Genomic DNA, 20079 nt, shown 5'->3' with positions numbered 1-20079 from the left:
TGCTCTGGACTCCGGTGTACCAGTAAGTCCTTTAAGTTACTTTCACCTCTGACCACATCCCCTGGTAAATTGTTCCAGAGGTTAATTACCCTCATAATTAAAGATTTGCATTTTATGGCAAGAATGGCTCAAACATAAAATCTTAATATAAAATTTCCCATTCACATATACATGGCATTGATTGTAATTCCATGAGATATACATGTATCCAAACACACCAGTTATGGTTCCATGTTATCAGACAGTGCAATTTAAATTCTGCAGTCAACCTTATTCATTAAGAAAAAAAATTGATCTCTGCTGATGCAGTTGAACATGAAATCACATTACTCATGCTGTTTCCTGGATTTTAACATGCTCTCACAGTGGATGATGACATTTATTCCTGTCCAGAGGGGCAGCACACAGGGTATGTACCACTAAAGTCCTACTTAAGCCCTTAAAATAGTTTAAAATGAGATTTAAAATATAGAACTTAGATAAACCTGACAATCTGCATAAAGATCGATTTCATCCTTGAGAATAATATGTTATTGAGACAAAGAAAGCAGCCATGCACATAAAGAATATTCACTTTTCCATTTCAAAAATACCAGAAGGATGCAACACATCTTTAAGCAAAAGTTCATTTGAATGCATAGGCTGACCAATTACTTGAACTCCAAATAATAAGCTATTAATTTTCATAGTCCATTTTACTGGGTGGATCTGCTTAGGAGGTAAACTATTATGCTTGTATGTACTTCGTGAAGAGTGATTTAAGTCTACATAGAGATACAAGGTGGGTTAGGTAATACCTTTTATTGGACCAACTTCTGTTGGTGAGAGAGACAAACTTTCAAGCCATATAGAGCTCTTCTTCTGTGTGTTTCAAAAGCTTCTCTCTTTCACCAACAGTTGGTTCAATAAAAGATACTACCTCATCCACCTTGTCTCTCTAATACCCTGGGACCAATACGGCTACAATGATACTTAAGTCTGCATAGGTATTAAAGGCCTTATCCTTTACTATGCTAAGCACACTCAGATCCTACTGATGTCACTCCACTCCACTTCACCAGGCCCTAAGAGAAAAACCAGGGGTCAAATGGGAAAACACTAACAATTTATAGACTAGGCTAACTAGTGATTATAGAAGTACTTGCTTTCAACCATCATTGCCTATTTCTTTGAACCATGCAACTTGACTTCAGGTTCTCCCCCGCACCATAGAATTGCTTAAAGAAAACAAGTGTTTTCTCTTTTCAAAACCATCTTTTCTTACACTCATTAAAGATTTGTTAGATTTCAATTTGCATTGCTATAAACATTTGCCTCAAACCTTTCAATAAGTATTCTGTCATATCAATAGTATCATCTGACCTTTTCATTCAATTGTACTCCAAGCAGCTTTAATCCCATGCATCTCCAAGACCAGGGGTTCTCAACCTTTTTCTTCCTGAGGCCCCCTGCAACATGCCATAAAAACTCCACAGCCCGCCTGTGTCACAATCACAGGTTTTCTTCACATCAAAGTCAGGGCTGTCATTAGGGGGTAGCAAGCAGGGCATTGCCTGGGGCCTGATGCCACAGGAGCCACCGCAAAGCTACATTGCTCAGGCTTCGGTTTCAGCCTTGGGTGGCAGGACTCAGGGTCTGGGCTTCAAACCCATGCAGCAGAGCTTTAAGCCTTCTGCCCTGGGCCCCGCTGGGCGGCCCCCATGAAACCTGCTCGCAGCCCCCTAGGTGGCCTTCGACTCCTGGTTGAGAACCACAGTCCAAGACCACATATAGTTGTAAGGTTTTTGTATCAAATGTTTGGGAAAGTCAGGAGAATCTCTCTACAGAGTATTTGCAGATTGCAATGTTTCTTTATATATGTGCAGCAACTACCTTAGAAAAGTTTCAGGCTAATAATAAAAGCAATTGATTAGTAGAGTGTTATCATTCTAGTCACTATTAAAAAAATAAACCCTTATTGTCTAAACAAATATTTTCTATTTACATTTTAACACATTTTGTGTTCCATCACAGATATTGATCAAATTCTGTAAGATGAAATTGTTCTGGAATCAGTTATTGGTCAAACTCATTATGAAGAACAGACAGCTTCAATAAGTGTTTGCTATTGTTATTTATATTCCCATCATCGATCTCCACAACATTCTACTAATGCTTTTGTGGACAACAGTATGTTGGACAGCTCTGAAGTTAAGTGTCAACTACAGAGCATAGGATGGCAGTCTACAGAGATCTTTGGAAATGTAAAGAAATTTAGAATTGGAAATTCTAATCTCCGATAAAAAAGATAAAACACAGCCATACTTGCCAACATATGATTAAGTTCTAGAGTCACAGTAAACAGTTAAAAAATGGTAACTACAAAATAATGTTGCTGAATAAAATATTTTAAAAAAGCATCCAAGTGACTTGTGAACCTAAGTCTCATTAAAAAATCAGGCTCCTAAGTTTCTTAAAGAGTAAAATTTTCAGTAGCATTAATGTACAAGCAGATACAGATTTTAGCAAATCACCAATACAAGGTTTTTGTGGAAAAACAGGTCTCAAATGGATTAATTATGAGAATGTTCTTTTACAGTGTCAAAACTAAGTGATCTCTAACAATACAGGTGATAATTCTGAGAAAACTTGTCATGATGGGTATCAAGCAGACTGCAGATTATCACTCTTGTGGTAATGCAAGAGGAAATGCAATTTATCTAATGAGCTATTATGTTTTCTAGTGAGGAAAAACCTCAGAGCAGACTTATACACGTCAAACACACAAGGCACTGTGAAATAAATAGATTTGGTGCTGCTGTATTTTTTTTTCAAGTTAATTAAGTAAATCCCACCTTTCTACATTAAAACCTGTCTTCTATTCCTTTCTTTACATAGAAAGTAGCTTAAAGGTTCGGGATTCCCCTTGGCCTCGAAGAAAAGAAACATACTATACTTCAACAATTTAACCTCACAGACAATTTCTTCTCTTACTTACTGCAGACTATTAACTGTGTCAGGTGTAAAATGCTGTCAACAAAACAGACAAAACCAGAGCACTGAACAACCTGATGCATAATTAGAAATTTAACTTTAAACAAAGATTTTTTTCCGCTAAGGTTTGTATGAACATATATACATGCAGCAATGTAATTTTTATTGGTCAGTCCAATTGCAAACACTGCCCTCCCTTACTATACCCCCAAAGAAGAGGCATTTCTTATTTCCGGGTTTTTCCCATGTTGGGTAAGTAAACTGGATCAAAGAAAATAATAGTTTAAAGTTACTGGGGATCTTTTTTTTTTGTCTTAAGACCCTCATATTTACACTAAGGAGCAAATCTTGCTCTTGCTGAAGTCAGAGGGAACTGTGGGAGCTCAGTAACTGAAAGTCAGGCTCTAGGTCATAAGTTAGGCACCTGAAAACGGAGGCTTTCAAAATAAGTAGATACTTGAAAATTCTGGACCAAAGGTATGTCTACACAGAAAAGAAAAACCTGTGGCTCACCCAGGCCAGCCGACTCGGGCTGACGGGGCTTGGGTTGCAGAGGTGCTTCAGTGCTTTGTAGACTTCCGGGCTTGGGCTGGAGTCTGAGCTCTGAGATCCTCCCACAACACAGGACCCTAGAGCCTAGGTTCCAACCCATGCTTGGAAGTCTACAAAGCAATGAAACAGCCCCACAGCCCAAGTCTCACAAGCCCAAGTCAGCAAATATGGGCCAGTTGCAGGTGTCTAGCTGCTGTGTAGACATACTCTAGGTAACAGGAAAACCAGGAATAGAACACAGAACTCAGCTTTTATGCTATAAGCATTAAACCAAATTCCCATTTCCCAAATATTAGTTTGCTTTACTGACCATTATAAATAATATAATAAAGAACTGATCAATATAGTCTTAGACTTTATTATAAAGAATATAAGATTTTTCATTTTGAAATTTAGACATTTGATAACCCAAATTCACATGTATATTTGTAAGTTGTACAGAAAATTACACATTTAATAATAAACATTTCCATCCATAGTGAAGATTAATAGAATACAGAGCCACCATCCTAAAGGGGCAAAAAAAATATATACTTAAAAGCAATATTCAGTTCTTTACAATGAAATGTTGATGGTTAGGAGGTAACTGGAGCCACTTTTTATAGAAACAATATATATTCCTATTCCCTAACCAGATCACCTCAAATACACTGGATAATTTACTCCACAGAGAATACTCAGTGCTATGAAATTGATGTTGTTTATGGTAAGAGACAATTGCATTATTGCTAAATCAGATTTCAGTTCCCCTGTATAAGTGTCTGTACAGTTTGTCCATTTCCTTTCCTATATTAAAAAAATCCATAAAAGGTGCATATATCTTAACTAGTGTAAATTTTTTCCTATTTCCATTCACTAAAATAATTAGCTTAAAGATCCTGCCTGACATGGCTGGAGTTAAATTTAGGATACATATTGGCGGTGTCAGTATTTTATATTCTCACTATTGAAGAAATGCACCATAAAATTTAGATGCATTTTTTATATAACTTCATTTTACCCTCTTACTTGTGTGTCAAAAAATCTCTAGGTTTATGCTGTGTATGGACTGCTTTAAAATATGAGTCTGAAGCCTATGATCTGAGCTAAGACTATTTATGACTGAGGGCCATGCACTTTTAATGTGCTTAGTCTCTTGTTACAGGAAAATGGGAAAGGAGCTACTGTAGCAGCATATCACAGCTAAGAGTCAACAGCTGCTAGCAGTTCAGAGCCACATAAGTAAAGTGTTTGAGCTCTTGACAAGCCACTCAACCCCTCTCGCAGTTATCCGGAAAACTAATTTGAGAAGAAAGCGTATTTTACCTTCATAACCTGCTTCAAACTCCATTATATTTGGGCAGTTATTAATTAAAATTAAGGGGCTTCCCAAAGTGTAGGAATTTAAGAGGCAAGTCTGATAACTCAATAGGAACAACAGGCAAACTCAACAGTATCACAATCACTACAAACCCTTGTGACAGAGACCATTCTCATCTACAATCCTCACACACAAGTAGTGAAATTGAAGAACAACAGGTTCAGCCATACCTGTTTTCTTTCTTTATTTTACAAGGGAGTGAACGAGGAGGAATATTCTGTTCCCCAAAAGGTGAGAGATCAGGGGTGAGCAAACAACAGCCCATGGGCCAGATCCGACCTCTCAGGGCTTTGGATCCAGCCCACGGGATTGCCACTCCCGTGGCGCCGCTCCCAGAAATGGCCAGCACCACGTCCCTGTGGCCCCTGGGGCATGGTGGTGGTTGGAGGGACAGAGGGCTCTGCATGATGCCCTCTGCCCCAGGGGCCGCAGGGACATAGTGCCAGCCGCTTCCAGGAACAGCGGCGCAGGACCCCAGCAGGCAGGGAGCCTGCCTTAGCAGTGCGGTGCCGCTGCCACCCCGGAGCCGCTCCAGGTAAGCGGCGCCAGGCTGGAGCCCACACCCCGAACCCCTCCTGCACCCCAACCCCTTCACTGAGCCCCCTGCCGCACTCCAACCCCCTGCCCTGATCCCCCTCCTGCACCCCCCACCCCCTCTGCACTCTGCATCTCTCCTTGCACCCCAACCCCTTGCCCCGAACCCCTTCCGGCACCCACCCCCACACACACACCCCACACTCCGTCCCTCCAACCCCTTGCCTCAGCCCTGTGTGCAATTTCCCCACCCAGATGTGGCCCTCAGGCCAAAAAGTTTGCCCATCCTCATAGATAAGCCCTGAACACAACTCAAGTTTCTCTATCTATTCACAGAACAGACACCATAAGCAGGAGCAGTGTAAGTTTCTTCAGCTACCCCAACATGGTGCCTCAACTATGTTCTAGAAGGATCACCTTTAGGACTGAAAAATGCTGTTCAGTCTCTAAGCACAGTTGGCGCTTGACCTCTCTGCAGAGTCTATCAACAAGGGTGTCATACAATAACAAACTTAATTACTATTTATTTTGTGATGGAGATAGGATTGGCATTTCAGCCATAACACCTAAATTTCCAATTGTCTCTCTTTAATTCAGAGAAGTTAAAATGCATTTTTTCCATGTCAACTTCATCTCTCTTTCCCTTCTAAAATACTGCTTACAATATTTTTAAACATTTTGAAAGGAAGCAGCATAGACATTGTCCTAATTACAATTCTAAGGCAACCTTTTAGCATCGTAATCCTAAAAGAGTCATAGAGACTATTCCATTTTATCAGATATACTTCTAATTTATATATTATACTATTAACAACTTTAAAAACCCACAAAGGCACATCCTTGCCAAGTTTAAAAGGGATCTATTTAATCACATTGGCAAGTGTTTTACTTTATTATATTACTACTTAATGGTCTCTCAGTTTGTAGGAGGTTTGTAGGAGGAAGTACAATCTAAATATACATGAAAATGTTACAATGTACTATAAAATTAAGCACCACAAAGTCAAAGATGTACTGACATATATATATTTATTTTAAGTGACAATAGCAAGAGTTGGATTGGAAAGGGCAAAGTGTAAAATGGCTTATGTTACGCTGACATATAAGCGATCTCCCTTTCAGATGACCACGAAGTTGTCAGCATGCACAAAAGCACTCGGGAAACTTCCCTTCATCAGTACAAGCAGTGGTACATTTGAGATGGTTTACATGAAATAAAATAAATGGTATGTTCTCAATCTCTTGTACCAAGTATGGCTTGTTTGATAGAACAGATTGATAGTCTTGTCAAATCACACTAGGCAAACAGTGACAATTTTTATTTAAAGGGTATATACCAAGTGTACCATTTCATTTTATTACCTGAAATGGCCAAGACCTAGAGTGGAAAAGAGGGAAAATTTCTGACAGCAGATTTAAAGCGTTTTAAATTAGACTTAAGACTTTTCTCAGTTTAACCATCTATGAAGTACCAATTTTTAAATGTATTTAAAATGAATAGAGGTGAAAGGGGCATGGTTCATTCTGCAATTTGACATAAAAGGGAAATCCACACAACTGTGAGGGTACAGATCATTCTTACTTTGAAACAAAAGGCCATCATTGCTAACGATGAGGGATGGATACAGTGAGGTGCAGAGCACTATCAACTCCCATAGACTCCAGTGAGATACAAGATTGAATAGCAAATCATAGCATCAGGCCCTAAAATTAACAGGGCTGAAAAATACCTATATTTGGCCCATGATTCTATAGTTCTTTCCAAAACAAACACTGAGCATGTGCATACCTAGCCATTTCTTTGTAGAATAAAACAATAAATTAATAATAAAAGATTAGGAATATGACTGCTGTATGAAGTTAAAGACATTTGATTAAGAAATTTCTTATGTACATATATTTTTTACCTTAACAAGCTGCAAATTTTATTATTTAAAGATTTGGTAGGAAGAAAAATGTGTATTATGCAAATGTTGGGAAGACGGAAAGTCAGTTATAATTATGGAATAATGCATTTGTTAAGGAAAAAAATCACAGAAATATGCACACAATTATTCTGCTTCATTAAAGGAGTATAGTACACGAATTTCTACAGGCAATGGAAGTAATTCATTCAGTTATACAGAAAATAAAATGTAGTGGTTTCCACACAGTTTAAGTCTCGATGCCATAGCATATTTCTGTGGGAAAGGAGGGTTGCTGCAGCAGAACAACTTCTAATATATCCTTCTCTAACCACTGTGACAGGGTCAGGCCAGATGGCTACAAGAGACTGGTCGAAGGTAGATACATTAGCTCCAAGTGAAGCAGGTCCCTTTTCCTTGGGTAATATAACCGGGACTATTCCAGAACACTCAGGAACTTTCTAGAACTAATTAAGGCAGGCAGGCTAATTAGGACATCTGTAGCCAATTGGGAAGTTACTATAATTAATTAAGGCTAATCAGGACACCTGGTATAAAAAGCTCTCATTCGAGTTAGTGGTGTGTGCATAAGGAGCTGGGAGTGAAAGGGTGTGCTGCTGGAGGACTGAGGAGTACAAGCGTTAACAGACATCAGGAGGAAGGTCCTGTGGTGAGGACAAAGGTTTTGGGAGGAGGCCATGGGGAAGTAGCCCAGAGAATTGTAGCTGTCGTGTAGCTGTTCCAGAAGGCACTATAGACAGCTGCAGTCCATGGGGCTGTGGGCTGGAACCCGGGGTCGCAGGTGGGCCTGGGTTTCCCCCAAAACCTCCCAACTCCTGATCCAACACAGGAAGACCTCCGAGGCTAGCAAAATTCACCAATAAGTGCAGGATCCACCAAGGGAGAGGAGGAACTTTCATCACACCACATTAGGAAAAAGGCCCTTGATATTCCTCAAAAGTGGAGTGAGTGCATTGTTATAACAATCACAAATTATGATTTTGGACACTATACATATGCTGCCAGCTCATGAATGCTTGCTTGTATTTTCAAATCTTAGAGAATGTAATGGGACAAATTCTGTCCTAATTACAAGCATGCAATGCCACTAATGGCTAAGGACATTTATTTTATTGCCCTTTCCTTCCTACCTTCAAAAACCAGGAAATGTGGAGAGAAGATGACATTGGCATTGAGGGTGGGAAGAAAATGGGACAGACTCTACCCTTTTCGTCCTCACCTCTCCCCTTTTTCAAAATACAAATGAGGCCACGTGACAGTTAAAGGTGAGGTAGGAAACAGTGTTACTCCTCTTAGTCAGTTTCTCCCACTGCTCATTGTTGAATGCCTCCATCCTTCAATCTGCTTTTTGCATCCTCTCCTTTGCAGCTCTTACCTTATTAATCTTTCCCTGTTTCTGCAATATTTATTCACTCTCCCCTTATGCACTGTCAGCAGCTTGTCTTCCCTCCACACCAGGTGCCCTTCCCCAGTCTATTCTTTACCGTGCAAGGGAAATAGGATGAAGAGTTCATGGTGGCCTAGGATATGACTACAACTGCAAGCAAATGGCTGCAGTAGGGCTGATCTTTCTGTAGTCATGTCACTCACAGCACTGCCTGGAGTAAGAGTGAGACAGTAACTCCATTGCATTAGAGTCCAATCCACATGGAGGAGTAGCCCAAGGACTTATGAAGGATTGCATACCCATGGTTCCACTATGTAAGAGAACTAGTGGGGATGGTGGCAGGATATCTGTTCAGCCAGTCTGATGTTAATTGCACAAGCTCCAGTGGTCAACATTTGCAAGTGTTTTCAAAAACTATGACAAAACATGTTTCTTGTAAAAATCAACAGGGACTCGGATAAGCCCTGAGAACAAAGACAGTTCCACTTTTCAGGGACACTATATTCTCTTCCTTTCCCCAGCATAGCATCAGTAGCCTTGCATGCATGCACATAAAGGCAACATTCTGTCCTATGTAAATAAAGGGATTTGTTTGTTTTAGTGCACGTCCTAAGCAGGAGGTTTGAGATACTGTAGGAATTTATATTGGTTGATGGGCAGAGAGTTTAAAGAGAAAAAAAAGAGGGACAGGCAGGCATTAGAGGCAGACAACATGGCATAGACCAATATAATATTTAACAAAAGGTGTGAATTAAAATCAATTTAATTATTTCAGTGCAAGCCTGAGCCCATGAAGGGGAGAATTCCACTTGTTTTAGCTTAAGGTGCAATTTTAACTGATGTAGCTAAACCAGTGCACAAAAGGCTGTGTGGACTCACTCAGTTTAAGCCAGATTTATTTCAGTTTCACTTAAGTCTATTAGGAACAGCTTGAAGCTAAAAAGTAGTAAGGCACTCTTTAATAACAATAATTATACCTAGCTCTTATATAGCACTTTTCATTAAGCTTATAAATGTTCATAAATGGAAATAAGTGTCCACACAGGGGGTTGCACTCATTTAATTAAACCAGTGCGAGTTTGTGAATAGATTGGGGTAGGTCAGCCTTGTTCTCAAGCATTAAAATTTCATCCACAAGACCCTCATATTTCCCATGGATATTGTGATTAAATTGTTTCCTGTTTTTTCCTTGTAATTTTAGAAGCAAGAAACCAACTACTGAATTGGTGTTAATTGCCTTTTAATGATGTGCAAGAAAAACAGGATTCTCCCCAAGTGACTACAATATTTTCCTTGAAGGGTCATCTGCTCTATTTATTAAAAAATGCCATACCTGTTGAAGTTAATGTCTGGATAACTAGAATACTCAGACTTCATCTTGGCATTGCGTCGTGGAAAAGTGCAGAAAAAAGCATTGGCTAGAAAACTAGCGATCTGCTCCTGTGACATTGTGATGGAGTGATTCATCTTTTGTTTCAGTAAAGGTATTGGCTACCAGAAGGGAATGAACAAAAAAAAAAAAAAAAAGAGAAGAGAAATAATTAGTTTAGCAATTCAAAATAAACCCACAAAAAAAACCCCAGGAGCACAAAATTACATTTGCTGAATTAGAGCAAGAGTAATTCAGGGCCACTGGTTGTTCCTTAAATCAGCAGCACTATTAAAGTCAAAGGTTGTTCAACTAAGATGATTGGGAACAAGCTTGTTTGACAAATAGCAGATTTCTAATCAGTAACAATAAGGCCAACAAAGCACAATTTATCAGAGAAAAAACAGGCTCCAGAGGTGGAAACAGACGGAATGTAGTAATAAGCGGGCAATCTTAAAATCAAGTAAGATATATTATATTTTATTTATTCCAGCAGCTGGATTCTAAAGTTATTCTTTTGGGTAGTTTATTACTCTGTCTCAGCAACTCGTCAGGCCTGACATACTCTCTGTACCCCACACATTGGTGTCATGATTTATATCCAAAAGGTGTTATGTAAGATAGCTATACAAACTGGTAACATATTTGTCCCAAAAATCATTGCATGGTGTATGTAAGAGGTGTACACAAAGGGTAATATATATGTTCCAGAATTATGTTCTTAAAATGTATTTGGCAAGCAATGCTTAAGCTACAACTGTTCCAAAGGAACACGATTCTGATTGCTTGAATGTCTCCCCACTGAAAAGTAGGCAAGATGTGACCAAAGACAAAGAAATGCACAGTGACATGCAAGATAAACAAAAGGCTTGGCTACACTCGAAACTCCAAAGTGCTGCTGCGGGAGCGTTCCCGCGGCAGCGCTTTGAAGTGTGCGTGTGGTCGTAGCGCCAGCGCTGGGAGAGAGCTTTCCCAGTGCTGCAAGTACTCCACCTTCCCAAGAGGGTTAGCTTACAGTGCTGGGAGCTGCACTCCCAGTGCTGGGGCACTGTTTACACTGGTGCCTGACAGCGCTGTAACTTGCTGTGCTCAGAGGTGTGTTTTTTCACACCCCTGAGCGAGAAAGTTGCAGCACTGCAAAGCGCCAGTGTAGCCAAGGCCAAAGCCATCAGGAGAGCAAGTGGAGAAAGAGAACCATTTAACAATCTCAGTAGGGGAATGAAGATTGCAACCCAGGAAGCCTGCCTCTCTCTTGAAGCAGGGTCAATGAACTTTTTAAAGATACAAGCAGAGAGAAAAGGCCATTTTTGGAATTCTTCACCTGAAGGGACAAAGGAACTGATCACTTGGAGATCTATGAAGGGTCCTGGCCAGAGAGTCTGGTCAGCCATGCTGGAAAAGAGACTTGAAAAACACTTCTTTGAACAAGAGAGAGTAGTTTGTTGAATCAGGTTTTAGTCTTAGTGTATTATTACTTTTGTTTGTTCGTAACCTTTCATTCTTATTCCTTATACTTGGCATCACTCAATCCTCTGCCCTTTTTGTTAAATAAATTTGCTCTACCTTTACTATAAAACAATTCAGTGCACTGTTTAAAGGGAAGGGAGTGTTAAACCCGCTTAAGCTAACAGGCTGCAGTATACTGTCTCCTTAAAGGAGCAACAAATTTAACTTGTTTGTTCACTAAGGAGACTGGATAGTGCAGGGAGATGTCTCTGGGGAAGTTTGTTGCCTGCAAGGCAAGATTTAGACTGACAGAGTCCTGAAGTTTACTGGGAAGGCTGACAAGCTGGTGTGTCAGGGAGTTGTCACACTTCTTAACAATAGCTAAACTCTCACCTACTGAGATTGAGAGGGTTAACACTAACTCTCAATTCTGGGAACTCCAGCATTTTGTCACAATGCTGTTGCACAATTTAAAGAAAATGCGTGATTACAGCAAATCACCCATTTACAGCTGTAAAATGAGGGAACAAATGTCACATTAAATTTTATAGTTACTCAACCATTTATTTTGATTCCCTCATCCAATTTTGTGTTTTGGATAACTAGAAGACTCGAATATAATTTGAATTAAAGAACACACACAACAAGCACCATTATTATTATATATTTATTTTATTACTGGCTTATCAATTTGAAAGCTCTCTTTCTTTCTCCCCACCCTATAAAATATGTGCAGTGCATAAATTAGAATTTCTGTCTCTTTATGATATGCCTGAGGAGGAAGATGTCGGATGGAGTGGAGGATTTGGGTGGAACTTAATTCACTATTTTCGCTCCTGTGAGGAATCACTGTTCAAATCTTATTTGATCACAGGTGGAAACCAATTTGGAGAATCTCATTCTACATGGGCATCTGTCCACAGCACAAAAAGCACTCTATGATATAAAAAGGACCAGACTTAGCAAAACATTTACAGGACAAGACTAAAGTGTAATAGCAGAGCTATCAATAGGCCTGGGATGAGATCAGAAATGACATGCACTGGCAAAAATGAATCAAGAAGGTTGTACAGAGCCTACTTACAAACTATCCACATTTGTAACTTGTGTCAGTAAACCTTTATCGACACCATTTGTTACCACCATATTCAATCCACCTTAATCTCACAATTCCATGCAACGTCCTCAGGTTGAAGATGCCTCTCTTCAGAGAATTTACAAGTCTACATAATGAACATTATGAAGACCAGGACACCATAATTAAAGATTTAATACTTTTAAGGGAAACATAATTAACCAGAGTGAAATAGTAACTTATTATTATTATTAAAACACCCCTAATGAAGTCCAAAACAAAAAAGTTTGGGGGCCAGAAACTGAAAAGAAATACTGAAAATGAGCCATCAACTTTCAAAGTTATCCATGAAAAACCAGAAAGTCTTAAGTAAAGACTAACAAAGAACAGTGTCTTACAAAGAATATTTTCCCCCTCCTTATCTATAAGCTCACATCAGGCAAAACTAGGCTTTGCGGTTGTCCACACATAAAACACTACAGTGGCAAAGCTGCACCACTGTAGCACATCAGTGTAGACATTACCTACTCCAACAGAAAGGGCTCTTCTATCAGTGTAGGTAACCTACCTCCCTGAGACGCAGCAGTGAGGCTGCCAGAAGAATTCTTCTGTTGATGTAGGTCATCTTAACAACGCCACTTAGGAGTGTGGATTTTTCACACTCCAGCCTAGGTAGTTAAATCAACCTAATTTTCTACTGTTCACTGAGTCTTTGAGTCTGTTCACTATTCTGACAAGGCATTTGCTCATTAGTAATGGCTGTGAAACATCTTGTGGCCACTGAAGATGGTCCATCCTTCTTATCTGAACACCAGAGTCCTGAAGTTTACTGGGAAGGCTGACAAGCTGGTATGTCAGGGAGTTGTCACACTTCTTAACAATAGCTAAACTCTCACTTGCTGAGGCTGAGAGGGTTAACACTAACTCTCAATTACTCATGGGAGTAATGTTAACAGATGCACTAAGCATATTCTCCCCTCCACAAAATGCTCTATAGTGAACAGGAGAGAGCCTCATGGATGTCAACTAAAGAAGAGACTTAAAAGGGGCTATAGCCCAAAGCAGATTCTCATTGCTGGCAGCTCCATTTGGGAGTTTTGCGAACAAATTAACAGGGATCACACACTACAAAGAATATTCAGTATTTGGTTTTATAATCATCATGCGCTGCATCTATGAGTGCTCTACAAGACCCAGAGTATGGAGCAGGTTTCTGCCCCTTTATAGAAATGCTACCCTCACCCAGACAGCAGCTACAGGGTATGTCTATACTGCTGTCACAGGGTGCAACTGCAATTTCAGTAGACACATATATTAAAGCTAGCTTGGGTCCTGGAGCAATGAAGACATGACAGCACATGCTTCAGCATGAGCTGTATGAGCCCAAGAACATTGGGTAATTACTCACAGGGTTAGCCTGCACTGAAGTGCACACTGTTGTGGCTTCACTACTCCAGGACTCAAACTAACTAGATTAAAGTTAGCACGGGTATATGTCTACTTGAACTGCCACCACACCTTGTGGCTCCAATACACACACACACTTAATGGAAGCAACTCTGAAAGGGTATCTTCTTTCCTCACTCCCTGCAAGCAACACACCTACAGTGAGAGGGAGATAGCTGGAAGTGTGAGGGGTGGTAAGTGCAGGAAGCTGGCAGCTAAGCGGGACAGCCATTTTACTGGGGCCATGTCTACATCTAAAATTTTGCAGCGCTGGTTGTTACAGCTGTATTAGTATAGCTGTATAGGGCCAGCGCTGCAGAGTGGTCACACTTACAGCAACCAGCGCTGCAAGTGGTGTTAGATGTGGCCACACTGCAGCGCTGTTGGGCGGCTTCAAGGGGGGTTCGGGGAACGCGAGAGCAAACCGGGAAAGGAGACCAGCTTCGTCGCGGTTTGCTCTCGCGTTCCCCGAACCACCCTGCAAACCGCAGGGAAGGAGACCTGCTTGCTCGGGGGTTCTGGGAACGCGAGAGCAAACCGGGAAAGGAGACCAGCTTCGCCGCGGTTTGCTCTCACGTTCCCCGAACCACCCTGCAAACCGCAGGGAAGGAGACCTGCTTGCTCGGGGGTTCGGGGAACGCGAGAGCAAACCGGGAAAGGAGACCAGCTTCGCCGCGGTTTGCTCTCGCGTTCGCCAAACCACCCTGCAAACCGCAGGGAAGGAGACCTGCTTGCTCGGGGGTTCGGGGAACGCGAGAGCAAACCGGGAAAGGAGACCAGCTTCGCCGCGGTTTGCTCTCGCGTTCCCCAAACCACCCTGCAAACCGCAGGGAAGGAGACCTGCTTGCTCGGGGGTTCGGGGAACGAGAGAGCAAACCGGGAAAGGAGACCAGCTTCGCCGCGGTTTGCTCTCGCGTTCCCCGAACCACCCTGCAAACCGCAGGGAAGGAGACCTGCTTGCTCGGGGTTCGGGGAACGCGAGAGCAAGCCGGGGAAGGAGACCAGCTTGATTACCAGAGGCTTCCTCAGGTATGCTGGGATACCTGCTTATTCCACGGAGGTCAAGAAAAGCGCTGGTAAGTGTCTATACTTGATTACCAGCGCTGGATCACCAGCGCTGGATCCTCTACACCCGAGACAAAACGGGAGTACGGCCAGCGCTGCAAACAGGGAGTTGCAGCGCTGGTGGTGCCCTGCAGATGTGTACACCTCCTAAGTTGCAGCGCTGTAACTCCCTCACCAGCGCTGCAACTTTCTGATGTAGACAAGCCCTGGGAGGGCTGTAGGAATTCCAGAAGGCTTGAGTGGGTAAAAGGAGAGAACCAGGTTAAGCATATTGGAGCCACTGCAGAGACTGAAGGACAGAGAAATTTATATCGGCTTCCTTCTCCCTAAATTCTTTGGCAACATGGAGCTGCAGTAAGTGGGAATTGGGTGTTTTCATTTGTTTGGTGGGGGAAGGGTTGAGTGAGGTTGTCTCCTCTTGATAAGTAAACCTACTGCAAAACGAGCATCCAGTCTGCACAGTGCAATTAGAAGTTTACACAAAGCTCAAAGGTGGACTATAGCATTTATATAAAAACTAAGCTTTCAGTTATTACTGTTCATTATTTTATCATTAAATTCTACAGCATTCAGTGAAAAAATATGCTGTACATTAGAACCACACCCATTTTTGCTTTGTGTTTCTTCCTTCTCTATCTTTCTCCCTCCTCGTGTCTTTCCTCTTTTCTTCAATGCACTTTCCCTCCTTGTGTTAATTTCCAGTTCTCATCTCCCATGAGCTTTACTCCCAACCTCTTCCCCATTCAGTCCATGAAAATGATCAGAAATTAAGTAGTTAATGATCACATTTAAAGCATCATCACTAGGTATTAGAGTTAACCAATCAATTAGATGAATGGGGGTGAGGGAGTTTACACTTCTCCAAACTACTGTTTCAAGTTCTGTGCAAAGCAATCCATGTTTTCAATGTCTGCTTTCTAACAATGAGAAGCCAACTTTCCTCTTTCCCAGTAGAAGTTCGGATTCTGCAGGAAGTGAACATGCCCTCACACACACACACACACACACACACACACACACACAAGGCTGAATCCAGGCTGGGGATATGTTTTTGACATTTCTGATTTAGAGTAATTATTCAGCATTAACTAGGAAATACTGCTGCAGAGCGATAAAAATGTCTTGAAAAGTTCTGTTAAAGAGGAGAAACTGTGTATTGGCAGAATAGAATGTGTTAGAATAAAAAAGTATCAGATGTATCACTTTAGACAACACAAAAGAAAGCAAACTCTCAGATGTATGCAGCATTTTCACTAATGTATTAGTAGACCAATAATCTCTGCATTAAGTCCTTGGCTATCATTCTTAGTTTCTAAGGAGACCTCCAAAAAGGGGCGCAGATTCCCACTCATCTCCAGTAAATTGACCATTTTGTAATTTTACTAATCTATTGGCATGTCTACTATAATATTAGGAAACTAAACTGGCCCTCATCTACCATTTTGGTTTGGTAACTTGACTTCAGGAGACGCAGATTTTGCAAAGCCACATTTTCATATGAGTAAAAGCAATTACATATCTGAAAATCAGGATGAAATTAATGCTCTTTAGATTTTAGAAACTGAAATCAAACTAGCAGACCCTGCTATCCTTTATTCATAGTTGACAGCATGAAAAATTTAACTGTGCATTAAATGTAGTCAAAATTTTCCTTGATTTTTTCCCATAACACTCAAGGGGTTTTATTTTAAGAACCACTTTTATATCTGATACAATATTACAAAATAAGTTAAAATTATTTAAGTAATGGGTTAGTAGCTATTGTAATAGTCATTTAAAAAATAATCAAATGAGAAAACATTTCTTCAGCCCTTTTTCTAACTCCCTCTCTCCCAATTAAACAATTGCCATCTTTGCTTCTGGTTCTCCGCAAATGCAACAAGAACAGCTTCAGTGGAGCTGACTCATTATATTTTAGCACTAGCTGTGAAAATAAATTTCCTGTGTGAACAGGTGCAATAAGTAGAATTATTGGACACACAACCCTTTAAGAGACATGTAGTAAATGAAATCTTCATTAAGAATGTTTTGATATATTTTTATAAAATGTGAAGTTATTAAATTTATAATCATTGAATTTAGATCTCTCTTTTGGCCACAGGTTTTTCTTTCTCCATATATTCATCTGTCAATCTACATTAGGGCTTTGTAGGACTGGATTATGATATCACAGAAGAAAAAATGGAAGAAAAAAGACTGAAAAATCTTGTCTCACAGAATTCAGTTTATTTAGGTAAACTATACTGCTGTTGTAGATTAAGTCATTTTGGTGTATAAAATAGATTTCACTACTGCATTTTAAGTTCAGCTACATCTAAACTAAAAGAGTGACCCAGAGATAGTGTACAATGGTCAATAACTCATCTCTCAAATAGAAACATTTCAAGGTAGTAAAACTCCTTTAAAATATGCATAATTCAATCATCTTGGTGTCCTTTTCATGCTGTAATCACTTTTAAAAGCTTTGTAGCTGTCAGAAAAGTTCTTCCAGCCAAATGACTGGTAAAAAGATCAGAAAATATTTCAATTTTCTGAAATTGTGTCCTCTGTAAACATCCTCTTTAGCATAACTAAGCAGGACAACGTTTTTCTATTCCAATACAACCCCCTTACTTTTGAAAAACCTATTTAAAATGTTGAGACAGTCATGCTTACAAATCAGAGTCTCTATCCTGCAAATGCTTACTCATCTAAATAGTCTTTACTCACATGAACAGTCCTATTGAGTTTGAGGTGACTATTCCCTGCAGTAAGCATTATACCAACTAAGAAGTGCCTGCAGGATTTGGCCATATTACAATAAAGTAAAACATTCATGATCATTACTGAGAACAGTATATTCACAGATACTATGGAGGTGTAAATGTAATCATGTATTTTTATAAGTAAAAGAGGAAAGCCTTATCAGAAGCATTATTCACATATGATTAAAAGAGCTTTCAAAGTGGTTTCAAAGCCAAAGGGTATAAATCCACTAAATATATTTTGAACAGGGGGAATTAATTCAAAGTTTAAAAATTTCATGGTCATTTCATTAGAAAGAACAAGACATTCCAGTATATATAGAATTTTGATTGATGGCTTAAATTAAGGCTCAGAAATGGGACAGTGAGTTTTTAATATTCTTTTGTACCATTATGGATGTCTGTTGTCCTCCCTGCTCCCTAGGCCTCAGCTAAATGAGACAGAACCACCACAGCTTTCAATAGAAACATAACATGGCTATGGCATTTTGACCTCAGCCATTAGTTATAGTTTATATTAAATTAAATTAATCTGCCCTGGGGGGTGTACCTATCTGCGCTTACTTACCTGAGTGCAGATATTAGGGAGGCACAGTGCTAGCTTCACCATATCAGGCAAGATGGACTGGAACAAATGCTGAGACTCTGCATCTTCGAGCACCTACAAAAAGAAAGATTTCTTTTGCACCAAAAATATGATTGATATTACAAGATAAAGACTATACAGGTCCACTTTTCACATTGGAAAATAATTAACACCAGGCAAGTTAATCTTAAAAACTATTTTGTTTAATAATTTCTGCATTCTGATACCATCTGTCATCCAAAGTTTTCAATTAACTTTACGAACTAATTATCTTTCTCAATAATCTGTAAGGTACAGAGTAGGTAACCATTATATGTGGGTGGATATGTATGATGAGAGGAGAGGTTAAATGACTTGTCCAAGACAAAATAAGAAGTCAATGACAAGGTGAACAGAGAATCCAATTAGCCACTAATTGTTTTCTAATGTAATAAAAGACAAGAAAATAGTTATCCAAAAACACTTTATAGAGTTAAATAATAAAATTACTAAGAAATAAGAGCCAAAAGATAGAGAAAGCTAAGATGTATAGGCAAAGGAGAAGAGATGTTTCTCGCTGTAATTTAAAATGAAATGAAGAATTGCTGAGAGAGAAACAGGAAGGATGTTCCAAGACCTCCGAACTGTCCTGGGTTTAGCTGGACGGTCCTGCTTTGATCCTAAAAATCCTCTGTCCTGGTTGAAGTGAACATTTCCTCCATTCAGGACTGCCCAGGGGATGGAGTTTGCCCTGGATCCCCCTTTGAGAGGGGCTCCAAACCCAGTGGTGGTGGTGTGACCTGGCACACAAGGTCTCACAGCATCACTCACATTTGGCCTGTTTGCTTCTCCATCTCCGCTTCTCCACTAAATGTGATTGGTGTCGCAACCCCATGTGCTAGGTTGCAACATCAATCAAATCTTGCCAGTCTGCCCTTCCATCCCTATGTGGATAGGCCAAACCTGAATGGTGCTGCATCCCACTTTAGCCACTTGAAATGTTGGAAGGTATATGTTCCAGGGGGCAAAGGCTTCAGAAGAGGAAAAACTAACATTGGCTAGACTGTGTGGAAGCTTAAAACAGCGGGGCGGGAGGGAAATTCCAGAAACTTCTCTCAAGATAACCAATTCCCCAGTTGGTATAAACTGGTAAAGCTCAACTGACATCAATAGAGCTACACTAATTTACAGCAGCTGAGGATGTGGCCTACAATCTTTGAGGGGAAGAGGCAGGTCTGAATACATTTGGTAGTTATTCTCTGCTTTTTTTGCTCAGCCACTCCATCCATGTACATTTTTATTCTAGTTTAACACAAGGTGCTGAAGGAATCTGAAGAGCAAGATGGTTCCTCCAATGGGCAGTTAAGATCACTACCTTCACCAACAATGATCCACAAAATCTGGAGATCTAGTATTCTATAGTTTTGAAGCTAAACAGTCAATTTATAACATCCAGAATTGCTTTCTAAATATTTCATATATTGTACACACCAAAAATATGTATAATAGATAGTGGATTTAATATGAAAAACACTGATGAATGTTATTTACTTTAGACATGCATAAAAGTTCAGAGATTAAACAATCAAAAGTTAAAGAAAATATTTCTTTTTAGTCATATATTCAGTGCTTTTCCTG

The 20079-nt window shown here is 40.1% G+C and overlaps 1 protein-coding gene across 11 annotated transcripts in view; it reads right to left on the bottom strand.

Annotated features, from left to right (window-relative positions):
- Window positions 1-20079, bottom strand: part of PARG (poly(ADP-ribose) glycohydrolase) — a 130380-nt gene that overhangs the window by 53019 nt on the left and 57282 nt on the right. For all 11 annotated transcript variants that reach the window (XR_004001187.1, XR_004001188.1, XR_004001189.1 and 8 more), the window contains exons 8-9: window positions 18445-18537; window positions 10065-10222 (exon numbers count right to left, since the gene is read on the bottom strand). Coding sequence is in view for 8 of the 11 variants with exons in the window: in XM_030568604.1 (XP_030424464.1) it covers window positions 10065-10222; window positions 18445-18537 (251 nt within the window). In the remaining 3 variants the exon portion in view is untranslated. The remainder of the gene's footprint in view (window positions 1-10064; window positions 10223-18444; window positions 18538-20079) is intronic.

Source organism: Gopherus evgoodei, chromosome 7 (genome assembly GCF_007399415.2).
Source record: "Gopherus evgoodei ecotype Sinaloan lineage chromosome 7, rGopEvg1_v1.p, whole genome shotgun sequence".
NCBI classification, from domain to species: Eukaryota; Metazoa; Chordata; order Testudines; family Testudinidae; genus Gopherus; species Gopherus evgoodei.
The sequence above is the reverse complement of the archived record's forward strand: the minus strand, read 5'-3'. Positions and strand labels throughout refer to the sequence as shown.